Source organism: Arabidopsis lyrata (genome assembly GCF_000004255.2).
Source record: "Arabidopsis lyrata subsp. lyrata unplaced genomic scaffold ARALYscaffold_7, whole genome shotgun sequence".
In the NCBI taxonomy this organism is placed as follows: Eukaryota; Viridiplantae; Streptophyta; class Magnoliopsida; order Brassicales; family Brassicaceae; genus Arabidopsis; species Arabidopsis lyrata.
Window position 1 is genome coordinate 20,911,755 of NW_003302549.1, and position 14,064 is coordinate 20,925,818.

Below are 14,064 nucleotides of genomic sequence, written 5' to 3' on the forward strand. Positions count from 1 at the left end.
CAAAAAAAAAAGGGAGCGAAATTGACGTTTTTTGTAACGTAATGAAAGAGCTCTTGGTAAATATAAAAATGATTTGTTCATTGATGATTTTGGCTATAACCATAATAAAAAAAAACAAGAGAGACAAATCGACGACTTTCTGTAGTCCGATGAATGACATCTTGATAAACCTAGATATCATTTGTTGATTGATGGGTTTGGTTACAACAATGATAAAGAAAAAATGAGCAAAAGTGACAGTTTTCTGCAGATTCATGAAAAAGCTTTTGATAAACGTATAAATCTTTTGCAGATTATGAGTTTGGCTATTACCAAGATAACAAAAAAAAAGAAAAAATTGACGGTTTTCTGCAGTCTAATGAAAGAGCTTTTGGTAAACGTAAAAATAATTTGCTGAGTAAAAAGTTTTAGTATGACTTTTATAACGAAAAATGATCAAAATTGAAGATTTTTTGTAGCCTGATGTTAAAGTTATTGATTCGCAGAGAAATCATTTGCTAATTGATGAGTTTGTGGCAATAGCCATGATAACAAAAAAAAAATTGACGGTTTTCTGCTGGCTATAACAATTGTAACAATAAAAAGGAACAAAATAGATACTTTTCTATAACCTAATGAAAGAGTTCTTGATAAATGTAGAAATTATTTGTTGATTTATGTGTTTGGCTATAACCATGATAACAAAAAAATGAGCAAAATTTACGGTTTTTTGCAGCCAAAAAAATGAGCAAAAAAATGAGCATAATCACTTTCTGATTTATGATTTTGGCTATAACTATAATTAGAAAAAAAAAAACAAAAGGAGCAAAGTTGATGGTTTTCTGAAGTCTGATGAAAGAGATCTTGATAAGCGTATAAATCATCTACTGAAGATGAGTTTGGCTATAACAAAGATAACAAAAAACATGAGTAAAATAACGATTTTCTGGAGTCTAATGAAAGAGCTTTTGATAAATGTAGAAATCATTTGTTGATTGATGAGTTTTTGATAATTATGTTGAATCCGGATCTCAGTATTACCAATGAGATGCTTTGTTGGTAATTACTTTTTTATTTTTTTTGTCGTCCACAATAAAAACTCTAAAATTTTCGACGGAACGTTAACTGATTCTGATGTTATAAACCGGGTGTCAGAAATCCTGAAAGCGACGAAGTACCTATCGTCACATGCAAAGAGAATGCTATAAAATGATGACGTTCGTTGTTTTCTTATTGTCTTGAAATTATTGTTTTTTGTTTTTTTTTTTTATGATTGGCATCTTATTTTCTTACCATTTATAATATTCTTTTATCTCTCATGATTTTACCGTTTATGCACGATAACTTACACTATTTGTATATATTATTATTATGGTGTTGATAATAGAGTGATATATTTTTACCTTTAAATTTCGTTAGTATATATTTCAGTTTAACTGTTGAGATTTAGTTTCTTTTTTCTAAACTTAATTTATTAATATTATGGATAAATTCTATATCGTTTAATCAATATTCGTTTTTGTTAATTTTCTGATTTAGTTTTTAATATATATTTTCTATTTTTATATTCTTTCCAAATAATCGTTAGGTCTACATATACGTATCGCGCGTTTATACCTCATTGGATTGTTTAGCCGCGTAATCTTTTGATATGGGTTCTACAATGATACATTTTACCTCTGATTCATGTGATGGTGGTTATTTTGATATTGCGTCTCTTAACCCTAACATGGGTGAGTGGTCTGTCTCGATGAAGATTTTGAATTGTTGGTCTGTTTCGCGTGGCTCGGGTAGAGAGCTCAATATGATTTTGGGTGACGAGCATGTTAGTTTTTTGATAACTTACCTTCTATACATGTTTTCGATATTAAATTGAATTGGTTTTGTCTTTAACGTTTTATTTGCAGTTCACCCAAATCCAAGCCGTTGTTCGTGATGAATTAATTGATAATTATCTTTCAAGATTGATAATCGATGAGTGGGTGAGCATTAAAAATTTTGATGTATCACGTGTTAACAGCATATTGAGACCAATACCGCATAGATTCAAGATTGTGTTTCGTTCGGACACCTTAGTGCAAAGTATTAATATGTGCTCCAGTAGAACCTATTTCAATCTAACTGAGTTTGTGAGTATATTGAGTGGTATTGTTAATCCGAATATTTGCGTTGGTAAGCCTAATTTATGAATTTATTTGTGCTTTTGGAGTTTATTTGCGAATCATGTTCTGACTGTATTATTCATGTGTGTTTCATAGATGTTTTTGGCAAAATTGTCAACGTGAGAGAGTTGATTTTTGTTCCTTCCGTGGAACATTCTCAAGGAAGATATTTTGAGCTGTACTTTGGTTTACGTGATACTGAGTAAGTCACTATTTTTTTAAAGATTTAAACCAGAATATAAAGTCTTATGACTTCTTCAAATCTTAAAATTAGGTGTATCCATCTAGAGTGTCGTTTAACGGGTGACCTTGCAGTCGAGTTCTATGACTTATGGAAGCATTGTTCACGTAACACAGTGATATGTATTATCAAGTTTGTGAAATTAGAGCTATCACAGGAACATAGGTGGAGATGTACCAACGTTACCGGAAGTACGAGGATTATGTTGAATCCGGATCTCAGTATTACCGACGAGATGCTTTGTTGGTAATTATTTTTTTTTTCCCGTTTACAATCAAAACTTTAAAGTTGGCGACTGGACATTCACTGTTTATGGTGTTCTAAATCGGATGTCAGGAATCCTGAAAACGACCAAGTACCTATCATCACACGCAAGGAGAATGCCATGGAGTGATGATGTTCGTTGATTTCTTATTTTCTTGGTGAATGGTTTTAAAAGATGATTTATTATTATTTTCTTAGCATTTATAATATTATTGAATTTTTTTAATTTCATCATTTTCCATATTTTACCACACTAAACCCTAGACAATTTACCATATTTTTCTTACACTACCAAGTAACACCTAAACAATTTCTTATTTCACATGATTTTACCATTCACACAACATTATTCCCGCGCATTTGCGCGGGCAATCACCTAATTTCCAAATATGTGTCTCTTCTCCTAAAACATCAAAATAAAAAACACCAAGAAAGTATTATGTTTCTTTCTAAAAAAAAACTATTAGTGGTATAAAATTGTTTTTTTATAAGGATAGACACAATTCTTATTTTGTTCTATTCCGTTATGTTCCATATTCGTTACTGAATTTCCATCCCATATTTAAATGTATTTTGGTATAAAAAAAATTCTTCATTTATGTATGGAAACATATGGAAATTGGAATTCCCGAAGTTATGTTTGGAATAAAAACAAATAGTAATATAGATTTTAAAAATAATTATATATATATATATATTTATAATATATTTATATATCATATAATATAATAAAAATATTACAAAAATAAGTTGATTTCATTATTCCTATTACTTTATATATTAATAACTATCTTCTATATATTAAAAGAGTATTTTAAAGAGATATATGAAAAGAGTATTTTTGGTCGCAAGCCCATAATTTTTCTCAGCATATTTTTTTCTTTTAATTTTACTATCATATATGCCAAACACTATACAAACACACATAAATTTCTCTAATATCTAGAGTTACCAAATTTTGATATTCTTAACCTCCCTTATAATTATCAAACTAGAAATTTGGGTTTAGTATTATATTATGTATTAGATACTATTTTGTTTTCAAACTTTAAGTATTTACTTTATTTGTCTTTTTATCACAATTGTAGTTTATAATAGTAATGTCATGTGTTGCCTACGTGTAAACTCTCATTATGCATGATATTGACAAAAATGTGTTTATCTTTCAATGAAGTGAGTGAATTGATTTTAAAGATTTAAATAAATAGAATTCAACATTTATAATCTTCTAAAAATTATATCCTTGAATATTTTGGTTTTAAATAAAAATAAATTTAATGGGTCACATTAAATCTGGTAATAAAATTTTAATGGTAAAATTAATGAAAACTTAAATAATTCATTTGGTGACATCGTAATGGTTTAAATATTTTATATTAAATTAATAATAGAAAAATAACTTAGAATTAGTAGCAATATACACATACATAAATATATATATATATATATATATGGTAGTTGTTTACTACTTTTTCTTACTATTTTTTGATCAATTATACATAACTGGTATATATAGATAATAAATATCTTACCATTATATGATTGGTACCAACCGCTAACAACCGCAGTCGACCGCTAACAACCGCTAGACGACGGATGATAACAAGAGAAGCAATCAACACCTAACTTTGAAAACCAAATTTTATATAATAAAATAGATTGTTTTATTTTTATTTAAATCATTTTTATATAATTTTAAAATAAATAAAAATTAAATAATTTATTAATTTGTGTGGATAAATTCGTAAAAACCAAATAAAAATAACGGAGGCAATATATGTTTTGTTGGTCGGTTCAACCAAATCCTATACTATTATTTGGGGAGTACACTTTATAAGATACCCTTAACTAACCTTCCCTTTTGTAAGAATTTACTTAAGAATGCCATTACAAAAAAAAAATTTTAGAACAAATTTCATTCAATTTATTAAGGATAAATAAGTAAAATACTAATTTATGTCATTTAATTAATTTAATTAAATTATAAAACGAAAGTCTGTTATTTTTTTTAAATGACCAATCAAAATTAACATATAAGATTTGATATCTAACTTATCATATTAATTTGTTATTAATCATTAAACTTCACCTCTCATCTTAATATGATTATATTAATATGAAACAAATAAATAATCATATCATCTACATAATAAAAAAAAGTAATTTTTTTTCTGCATATGCCAAGATTTGAATTTTTAAAAACGCATATGAATTGTTCAATCTATAAAGGAAACAATTAAACGGGTCAAAAATTCAGAGTTGAGTAATATATTTCTTTTACACAAAAATAAAGTCAACAAAAATTCCGACTGAGCAACGGGTCAAAATTTGAATATTTATATTCGATTTCATACATTTATTTTTTTGAAATGTATAATTTTATATACTACAATAAGAATTTAAATATTTTAATTTGCAACATTTAAAATAAGTTTTACTTGATATTTTTAGAGAATATCATCAATACTTAATAGTTCAAAAAGTTAAAAATTATAAATACTCTAATTTGATTATTTTTAAAAATATTTATAATAGGTAGCGGGTTAAATATAATATATTATAAGATGAAATGAGTTTTGATCCTTATAACTATTTGAATAGTTATATTTAATTTCATATAATTTGTTTTTTGAAATTCATAATTTTATAAACTAAAAAAAATTTATTGATTTTAATTTGGAGTATTTAAAAATAGTGTAGAAAATTTAAATATGGTTTGACACCTCTAAATATTTGAAAGTTTGATTCCGCAAGAAATTTTAGAATTAACGAATTATAGATTGTGCACGCAATATTTTAAAATGAAATATTGAGATTCTAAAATAAAAATATAGACTCCACACACGGGTTAATTTTGGTATTATTATATACTAAATATATGTTTATAACATATTCGATTATGCGAATAATTGGTAAATTCCGTAATTATAAATCTTAAACAAATTCTGTAATTAGATTAGCTCAAACAAATCTCTATTTCAACAACCAAAGAATTATAAATTGAAAAAGAATTTTCTAAATTAATTCCAAATAATAGCTAATTTTCTTAATTAATTCAAAATATTCTATGTTTTATATGCGATTCATTTATGATATTTTAATTTTTGATCTAACTGAAATATATGCAATCCTATTTTGTGGTTGTTAACATAAATTAACTCATTGTTCAAAAAATATTACTTTTTAAAAAATAAAATTATTTTCCGTTTTCATATCTTAAAAAAAAAATATCCATAATTGAGTATTATAGAAAAAGTTCTATATTTATTCTAATATTGTATATAGGAACTGACAAAAAAAAATTAATATTTTTTCACTTACCATTATAATATATTAAAACTTAGTTTATATATATATATATATATATATATATATATATATATTATATAAATTTTGTAATAAATAAAATTCAACCCGTACTTTAGTACGGGTGATGATCTAGTGTTTAAACATTACACTAAATGGAAAATCAAACGAGTTACAATCCTCATCAAGCATAACGACAAGGGGCGGGTTAAGAAAACAAACGAGATAGATAAGAGTTTCCATTGGAATATAAAGTCATTAATAAAAGAGATAATTAGCTGGGAGACAACCCATGATCTGAATCAAATTAAATTTTCGGTATTATATTTTGAAGGCCAAAGACAATGAAAATTTTAGCTCCTCTTTTTGCTAAAAATAACTTTATGTGCCTCTCCATTTGTTGTTCAGAAAATCAATATGTTGTGCATAGATGTCCAGAAAACTTTATAGATTCATGTATATATCTTGTAAGTTGTCTTCTTCGTATGTCGGCGTTGATCTAATATCCGATTAAAAAAGAAATATCTATTTTGTAAGACCATAAACAATTCAGAGCTGCTTTCCCAGTTATTTACGGATAGAGAAGAATTTACTGGGATAGAGTTAACCAATACTTCAAACTCAAAACGATTAGTGTTGATAGTATCATGAATTTCTTTAAGTTCCGATGACAATTTAACAAAACCTGATGAAAATATGGGACGACAATTCAACGAAATCAGGTGAAGATCCGGTGATAATTCGAAGAAATCTGGTAAAAACTCGACGAAACCGGGTAAAATCCATCAAAAATACGTAATTTATGATTCCATGCAATGATATTTTAGTGTCCAATTACGATGCACTATTCACTTGTTATGTTCAACGGTTTGAGAAACGGTGGTTGTAATAATGTTTGTAGCGTACATATAAGTATACAAATGTTAATAACGCTCTATATACGCGTTTACATGTATACAAATGTTAATAACGCTCTATATATGTGTGTTTACGAGCATACAAATGTTAATAATGTTTAATGTACATGTTTAAACATGTTTACATGTATACAAATGTTAATAACGCCATATATATATATATATATATATATATATATTTATATGTATACATAGATCTAATAATTTAACACTATAATTATTTTTAACGCTTTATATATGTGTTTACATGTATACTTTTTTACAACACAGCTGCATGCTTATTTATTGGGTGTCTATTCCATTAGGTTAGTGGTTTAAAATTTCAAATTCTCGTCCAACAAGTTGCGTTATAGATTTGAAGACAGTCCTTCAGTTTACATTTAATACAAGTCTCCTCCTTCTTTCTATGCCGTGTAAATGTCATTTCTACAACAGAGCATTTAATAACTGTCATTTCATTTTTTTCCTCCCCAAAAGTTAATGGCGCTATCCCACGTGCATGGACTCTGTAACTAACTTGTTTTCTTGTAATTCTTTTAAAGTTGAGGGCTATTGATAACGCTTGATTTTTGTTTGTCTGGGACAAAATTGCCTATTACTTATTAGCTAATTAGATGTCCAATTTTTACCTCTGCACAAATTCACTCATAATAAAAACACCCCAACCTTCTTACTCTTGCTTTAGCTTCTTGATAAAAAGCTTGATCTCCAACATTTCACCATGCAATAAACTGTTAGGGATCAACATGAAACTCTCTTCAGGTCTTTGGGAGCTCACTTTAAGAACTCTCTTAACCTCTGGTGATTTGTAAATCATAGTGTGCCCATCCACAGTGTAGGAGAGATGGTATGAGAACTGTCTTACTTCTGGAGCAGATGGTGCAATGCAGCTTACGGTAAAATACACACCACATGGCTCCCTAAAACACTGCACTGCAAACAGGGCATGAGCGTTGGGAGAAGATGCATTTCTTTTCCATGAGTTGATTCTTTCCCATAAGATATATTCTAGTTTCTTTAAGTCAATTTCTTTAGAAGTTATAGATATACAATCCATATCTGATGTGAAAGACAAACCAAAAATGAGAAGATAATAAAAAACTAACAAGAGTGGAGATACGAAAAAAGAGTTGGTATTCCTAAGGTTTATGTGAGCTAGAGAGTGTGAGATTTGATAACATGCAACTTTAAAGTCTGGTGGCTGAGACGTCACTTCCCAGTGCGTTATAAAAGTGGAGTTTCAAAATGTCGTAGACTTGCTCAAATATTTGCCTAATGTGGACCGCAATCATCTTGTCAGATGGGCGTATGGCTACAACCACATCATTTATCCAAGCTAGCTTACGGGTTGTGTCCTTGCTGATGTCGCATGCTAGATGTTGCAGCAGTGAAAGAAGCACGCCTTGGCTCAGTGGACGCGGATTCATTACCAGTAGTCCATGAAGATCCACCTGGTAAAACACAACAAGCACACTAATGTAAAGTTGATGGTTTTGAGATCCGAAGATATGGAAAATCCAAACCAAATTTCACCTGTGAGCAAAGCCAGGATACTATAGAGGCATCGACTCTATCTAGAGCCAAAGTAAAAGATTCTTCGTACTTGCATTTAGATATCAACCTCGATAGTTCTGTTTTTGTGTCCATTGGTGCTCCATGTTGAAACAGCGGGCATTGCCATTGTACACACTACACATATATACTTGTCAAATTGCCAATAAATAAAAGGAATATGTTGGAAATTCAGGGTCTCTAGAGATGTGCAAACCTTCCCAAAAAGAGTAACCATGGTACCTAAAGCTAGAATGCTTTCCTGTGTAATAAGAGTAGCCAGTTTAGGAAGAGGAAAAAATTGACTAGATTTTTTGCAACCATTATAGCCAAAGAAGTTGTGCAAGAATAACGATTTTCCATCATACCCTCAGATTATTAACATCAGACTGGAAATTTCCTGAGTCAAACCGTTGCTGGGCTACGCTTGTAACAGAGTTTCCAACCTTTGTGTTTCGGCAAGGGACAGAGATCGATTCAAGAACAGTCTCCATTGCTCTGCAACGAATGTGACCGATAGGCGAACCACAGACAGGGCATTTATTCTTCAGTTTGTGACAACAAGAGGAACAAGCCAAATGTCCATTATCACACTGAAATACAAAACCAACGTGTTCCGATTAGAAGCTATATCATCAAAAGCTAAGGATACTCTTAAAATCCAGTAAATAGCCACAGTTCCAACTTCTTTCTTCGTACATATCAAAGGCTGGACAATTCTAGTTATGAAGCAGAAATGGTCTGAAATAAGAAAACGATTCAATCAGAAAGAAGAAGAAGAAGAAGAAGAAGAAGAAGAAGCAAAACCTGGAAAATAGGACTCTTCAATGGTTCACAACAAATGGGACAATCAAGAATCTCCAAATCCATCAGCATCCTTGGTTCCGAAGTCGAGGTTCCCACCATGTCTGAGAGCTGCCCAAAACCCTAAAGAGCTAAGTTTGGCTAAATTTTACTAGTTAAATATTATTTCTATTAATTATATAAATAATTTCTATTATTAATCATCATGTAATTTTATTTATTTAGAGAAAAGAATTTCAGTTATTCCAATATCATATGCGATTTTTTTGAAGTTTTATACATTTATTAGATTAGGACTCGTGTAATACACTGGTTAATTGATAAATAGTTTAGGTTTTTAGAAAGTTTAGTAAGTTGTCTTATAATTTTATGCAAATATATATTAAGCTGAATTAATTATAAATCTTATTATATATACATTTGGATTTGAAACCGCAAGACAAACTTTTATTATGTAAGTCGGTATTATAAGGTTTTGGAATCCAAAACTTTATCTGTTTTTCTTTTGTTCATTTACTTTTATAACTTAATTAAAAAACAAATGGAAGGATAATTTAATAACAAAAACATATTGCCACAAATATCAGACACAACTTATTTTAATTATTTAATAAGATACACTCTCAAGTCTTTTAACAAATATAAAGATGTCTTGTTCTATTTACATTTTCCTAAAAAATATATAAATAATCATATATATAGACCGACTCATGGAAAATCCAGAGAGTTAATCAATACACCAGAGGACATCCATGTTTCCAACACAATCCGCAAAAGCCAGTGAACTATCCGAATCACTAGAACAAAAAGTCAAAACTCTAGATTGCATGGTTTGCAATAGACTAAGCTCGATCAAGCAACCATGTAACACCCCGGTTTCAGAAATATGGTGGTGCATGCGGAGATGTTTAAAAGAATTGATTTTGCCATCTATGTCACCAAAGTGAACTTATCTTTTCGGTCAGCTGTCCTGAGAGAACTCCAGGGTTAAGCATGCTTGAACTGGGAAATTTTCAGGATGGGTGAATTTTTGGGAAGTGATTGTCGGAACCGTATGAGTGAGGACAAAACATGGGAAAAGTTCATGTGTTGATTTGTAGGATCGGTAAACAAGTCTTTAAAGCCTCTCGGATGTAACAGACGGACAAAAATAAGGTCCACGGGCCCGATAGAGGACGTGGGTGCTCACTGGTAGGAGCGGTTGAGACAAAATTCAAAGATGGGCTGCGTATATGGCTCGCCAACTCTCCCTTTTAGTCTTGGTTTTTAATTTGTTTCCTGTTTTTTTTTTTATTTCCTTTTAAAAAATAAATCCCTATCACCTATTCTTTTGAAATTTGTTTATATTGTAAACAAGTTTTTTGGTTAAATAAATTTTACGTTCATTCAAAAAAAAAAAACATAATAAATTTGACAAATTTCCAAATCAATTAATTGCTAGATCTACTATTGTTTATTTCCTAAGAAATTTCGTAAGCCAAACGTTTTAATCCATCTGAATTTACACTTGATTTAATTGCTTTTTTGCCTTTTAATTTACTTGATTTTATTTAGGTTAATTTCGAATTCGACGCTTAAGAGAGTAAGCTTGAGGTCTAACTTGATCTACATCATTGTGTTTGTCAAATCGGGAAAGGAGAGCATAGAAGCTCACGCTCTCCTTAAAAGATGTTTTATTGAACTTAAGGCGCAAGGATCCGGAAATTTACAAGCGTAATGATATTTTGTAGATGCTTAACATGATTTCATCTAAGAATGCTCCACAAAGATGGCAAGATAATGCTGTGATGGTGTGTTTGAGGTGGTCATGACATTTGAAGAACAAGTTTCTGATTCAGTTCATGAACATAATGATAGAGAACAAGTCATTTCTTAAAACTATTCTTGTGATGAACTTGGAGGTTAAAGATAACTACACATTCATCTTTCCAAGTCGACGCAAGGCTTTCAACAATCAAAGAGAGTTCGGTGAAAATGTGTTAAGGCTATTTTTCACCATGCATACGCAAGACTTTTTGAGTAGTGAAAGAGTTCGGTGAAAATGTCATTGCATTGACCGTCACAGCCGAAAAGTAACTTCTGATCTTTGTTCGTTAGGTTAAAACTTAAAACTTGTCTACTTAACGAAAACAAACTTAGATATTATTAAAGGGCTTTCTTCTATATCACCCCAACCTTCTTACTCTTGCTTCAACTCATTGATGCAAAGCTTCATAATTAACAATTGATAACGTATCAAATTGTGAGGGATCAATATGGAACTCTCTTTAGGTCTTTGGGAGCTCACTTTAAGAACCTTTTTCACCTTTGGTGATTGGTAAGTCATAGTGTGTTCATCCTCAGTAGTGTAGGAGAGATGATATGAGAACTCTCCTACTTCTGGAGCAGATGGTGCAATGCAGCTTACAGTTACATAAACACCAAATGGCTCCTCGAAACATTGCACTGCAAACAATAGTTTCTTCTCATATACCCTTATAATTAGTATCTTTTAGCTGATGAACATCATCACGGCCATATAGGAAACGCCACATCTGAACCTATCATTCGCGCTGCTTATTTGGTGAGTACGATCATAGTGCTCGTATAGGTCCTTGTATGAGCCAGTATAATTGCAAACTTGTATAGGGCAGGAGCATGAAGAGAAGTAGCAATATCTTCTCATGGGTCTTGGTGCAACCTAAATTTGCGTTTTGGCATGGGACCAAAACTGATTCAAGAACACTCTCCATTGCTCTACAGCGAATATGTCCAACAGGCAAAGCACATGCAGGACATTTATTTCTCAGTTTGGACAGAAAGAAGAACAAGCCAAATGTCCATTAACACACTGAAATACAAAACCAATGAATTCTGATTAAAAGCTGTCACAGTAACAACGTAGAGAGGATATATATAAACTCGTCTTGCCAAATTATCCACATATATATTTTCAAGAACTACAACTCCAAACGTGAACATATCTTACAAAACTTCAAACTAGGGATACTCTTAAAATATAGTAAATATGCACATTTCAAACTTCTCTATTGACTCCAAAATTATTATACTCTTCCTAATGCAAAGTTTATAAGAAACGATTCAATCAGAAAGAAGGAGAAACAAAACAACTGGAAGTTAGGAATCGTCAATGCTTCGTAGCAAATGGGACAATCAAGAATCTGAAGATCCGTCAGCATCGCTGAGCGTCTCTTATCAACTATCTTTCTTCCATCACCGGAAGATAGAGAAGAACGGTGTCTCTTTTGAGATCTATTCTCTTCGTTCCATAAATCTTCCAAACGGGAGGCTCCCACCATGTCGCCTAGAAATCAATAGGAGAGAGATGGCCAAAAGTTTTTTTGACGTAAACCCTAATCTTGTTTTCTTCTTTTTTTTTTAAAACATAAACCCTAATCTTTTTGCTCTATATTTTCGAAGATTTTAATCGGCTATGACTTCGACGGGACCCTCGGTTTTTAGGCTTTTGGGAAAAAAATCTCCCAAATAGATTGAGAACCGAATTTTACTTAAGTCGTTTGGTTTAAAATATTCTGTTAGGTTTTAATTTCTCTGGTTTTGTTCATATTTGAGTTCGGTTTAGATGTCGTTTGGTTGTATATAAAAATTTTTAACTGATTATTTTCATTTATATAATTAAATTTTTGTTTATTAGGCTAATTTCATTCAGATTGCTCAAAATTATAAGGTGATCCTAGTTGAACGCATATATTACAGGTGAATTACCAAATTCAATTAATCTCTAAAAATTACGATTTAAAATCAATAATTCGCGTTCACTATTTCGTGATTTGAGTAAACCCAAGTTTAAAATCTTGACTATGCCAAACTTTTCAATGAGTTGTTGACAACGACATGATCTTGGAAATTTTTTAAGTTCGGGTATACTTAAATCGTGAAATAGTGAATGCAAATTATTGCTTTTAAATCACAATTTTGGAGATTAATTGAATTTGGTAAATTTTATAAAAAGAAGTTTAGATTGATAAATTTTTGGTTCGCTTATGTTTTAGCACTTGCATCATTAATTAAAAAAAATCCCTATACATATTTTTGGAAAATTTACATATAGCTTATTATATAAAGTTTGGTTTTTAAAGTTAATAGCTCACATTATTACGATACGTGTCAATTTTATAGATTAGATTGCGACACATGTAAAACAATTTTAAAAAAAATAGTTACTGAACTGGCAAATTCAGCGAACTAGTATCGATTTTGAACGCTGGAACCGGTAAACCAATGTTACTATGAGAGCGTCTGGTAGCTCATTAGGGCCTAGGCGGCGCCTAAACCGATTTTTTAAACCTTTGAATTTGATGAAGCAAACCTTTGAATTTGATGAAGCAACCGAGGGAGAGCAAAAGAAAGCAGAAGGCTAAGAGATAATTCTCAAATCGGTAGAGCAATTGAGCAATAAAATGTGTATACAGTTTATTGTTTCTTCCACAGCCACCACATCTTAGGCATTAAGAATCACACTCTATAGAACCTAACGAAACCAAAGAAAAATTTACTCAAGTTTTGGCCTACGCATAAATTATATCTTAGAATTTATATTGAAATAGCTGTGAAATGTTTTGTTGGTCAGATACCACCAAATGTATTTGAACCTTCGATTAAATTTGCAAAAGAGACAGCTTCAATGAGAACATGAAGAAGAAGAAGAGCAAAGAAGAAGCTCAAGCTAAGATTTTAACCAAGTAGTTAAAATTTTAATAATATAATTGTAACTGCGTATCATGCAAAAAACAAAAATCGAATGTTCAGATAAAAGTTTTAAAAAATGTAAATGATACTATGTGAAAAATCTGTTGTTTATACATATTTTTCCATCCTA

The 14,064-nt window shown here is 30.5% G+C and overlaps 2 protein-coding genes across 2 annotated transcripts; both read right to left on the reverse strand.

Moving 5' to 3' along the window:
- Positions 1-7,880: 7,880 nt before the first annotated feature.
- On the reverse strand, positions 7,881-9,105 carry LOC110226097 (enhancer of mRNA-decapping protein 4-like). Its single transcript, XM_021016695.1, has 4 exons — positions 8,789-9,105; positions 8,638-8,682; positions 8,403-8,558; positions 7,881-8,320 (listed from the first exon to the last, which is right to left on the reverse strand). Exons 1-4 carry the CDS (start codon positions 8,912-8,914, stop codon positions 8,057-8,059), a joined length of 591 nt encoding a protein of 196 aa, XP_020872354.1. The 5' UTR covers positions 8,915-9,105; the 3' UTR covers positions 7,881-8,056.
- Positions 9,106-11,403: 2,298 nt separating this feature from the next.
- Positions 11,404-12,561, reverse strand: LOC9306649 (putative E3 ubiquitin-protein ligase SINA-like 6). Its single transcript, XM_021016699.1, is given in 4 exon segments — positions 11,404-11,880; positions 11,882-12,015; positions 12,018-12,062; positions 12,343-12,561. Coding segments are annotated over 4 exon segments (837 nt in total). The 5' UTR covers positions 12,524-12,561.
- Positions 12,562-14,064: the final 1,503 nt, after the last annotated feature.

Excerpts from the sequence above, each read along its gene's own strand:
- LOC110226097 (XM_021016695.1), bottom strand. The coding sequence starts at position 8,914 with ATGGAGACTGTTCTTGAATCGATCTCTGTCCCTTGCCGAAACACAAAG. Across the intron at positions 8,683-8,788 it reads CTGATGTTAATAATCTGAGG|GAAAGCATTCTAGCTTTAGG; the intron begins GTATGATGGAAA and ends CTTATTACACAG. Across the intron at positions 8,559-8,637 it reads TGGTTACTCTTTTTGGGAAG|TGTGTACAATGGCAATGCCC; the intron begins GTTTGCACATCT and ends ATATATGTGTAG.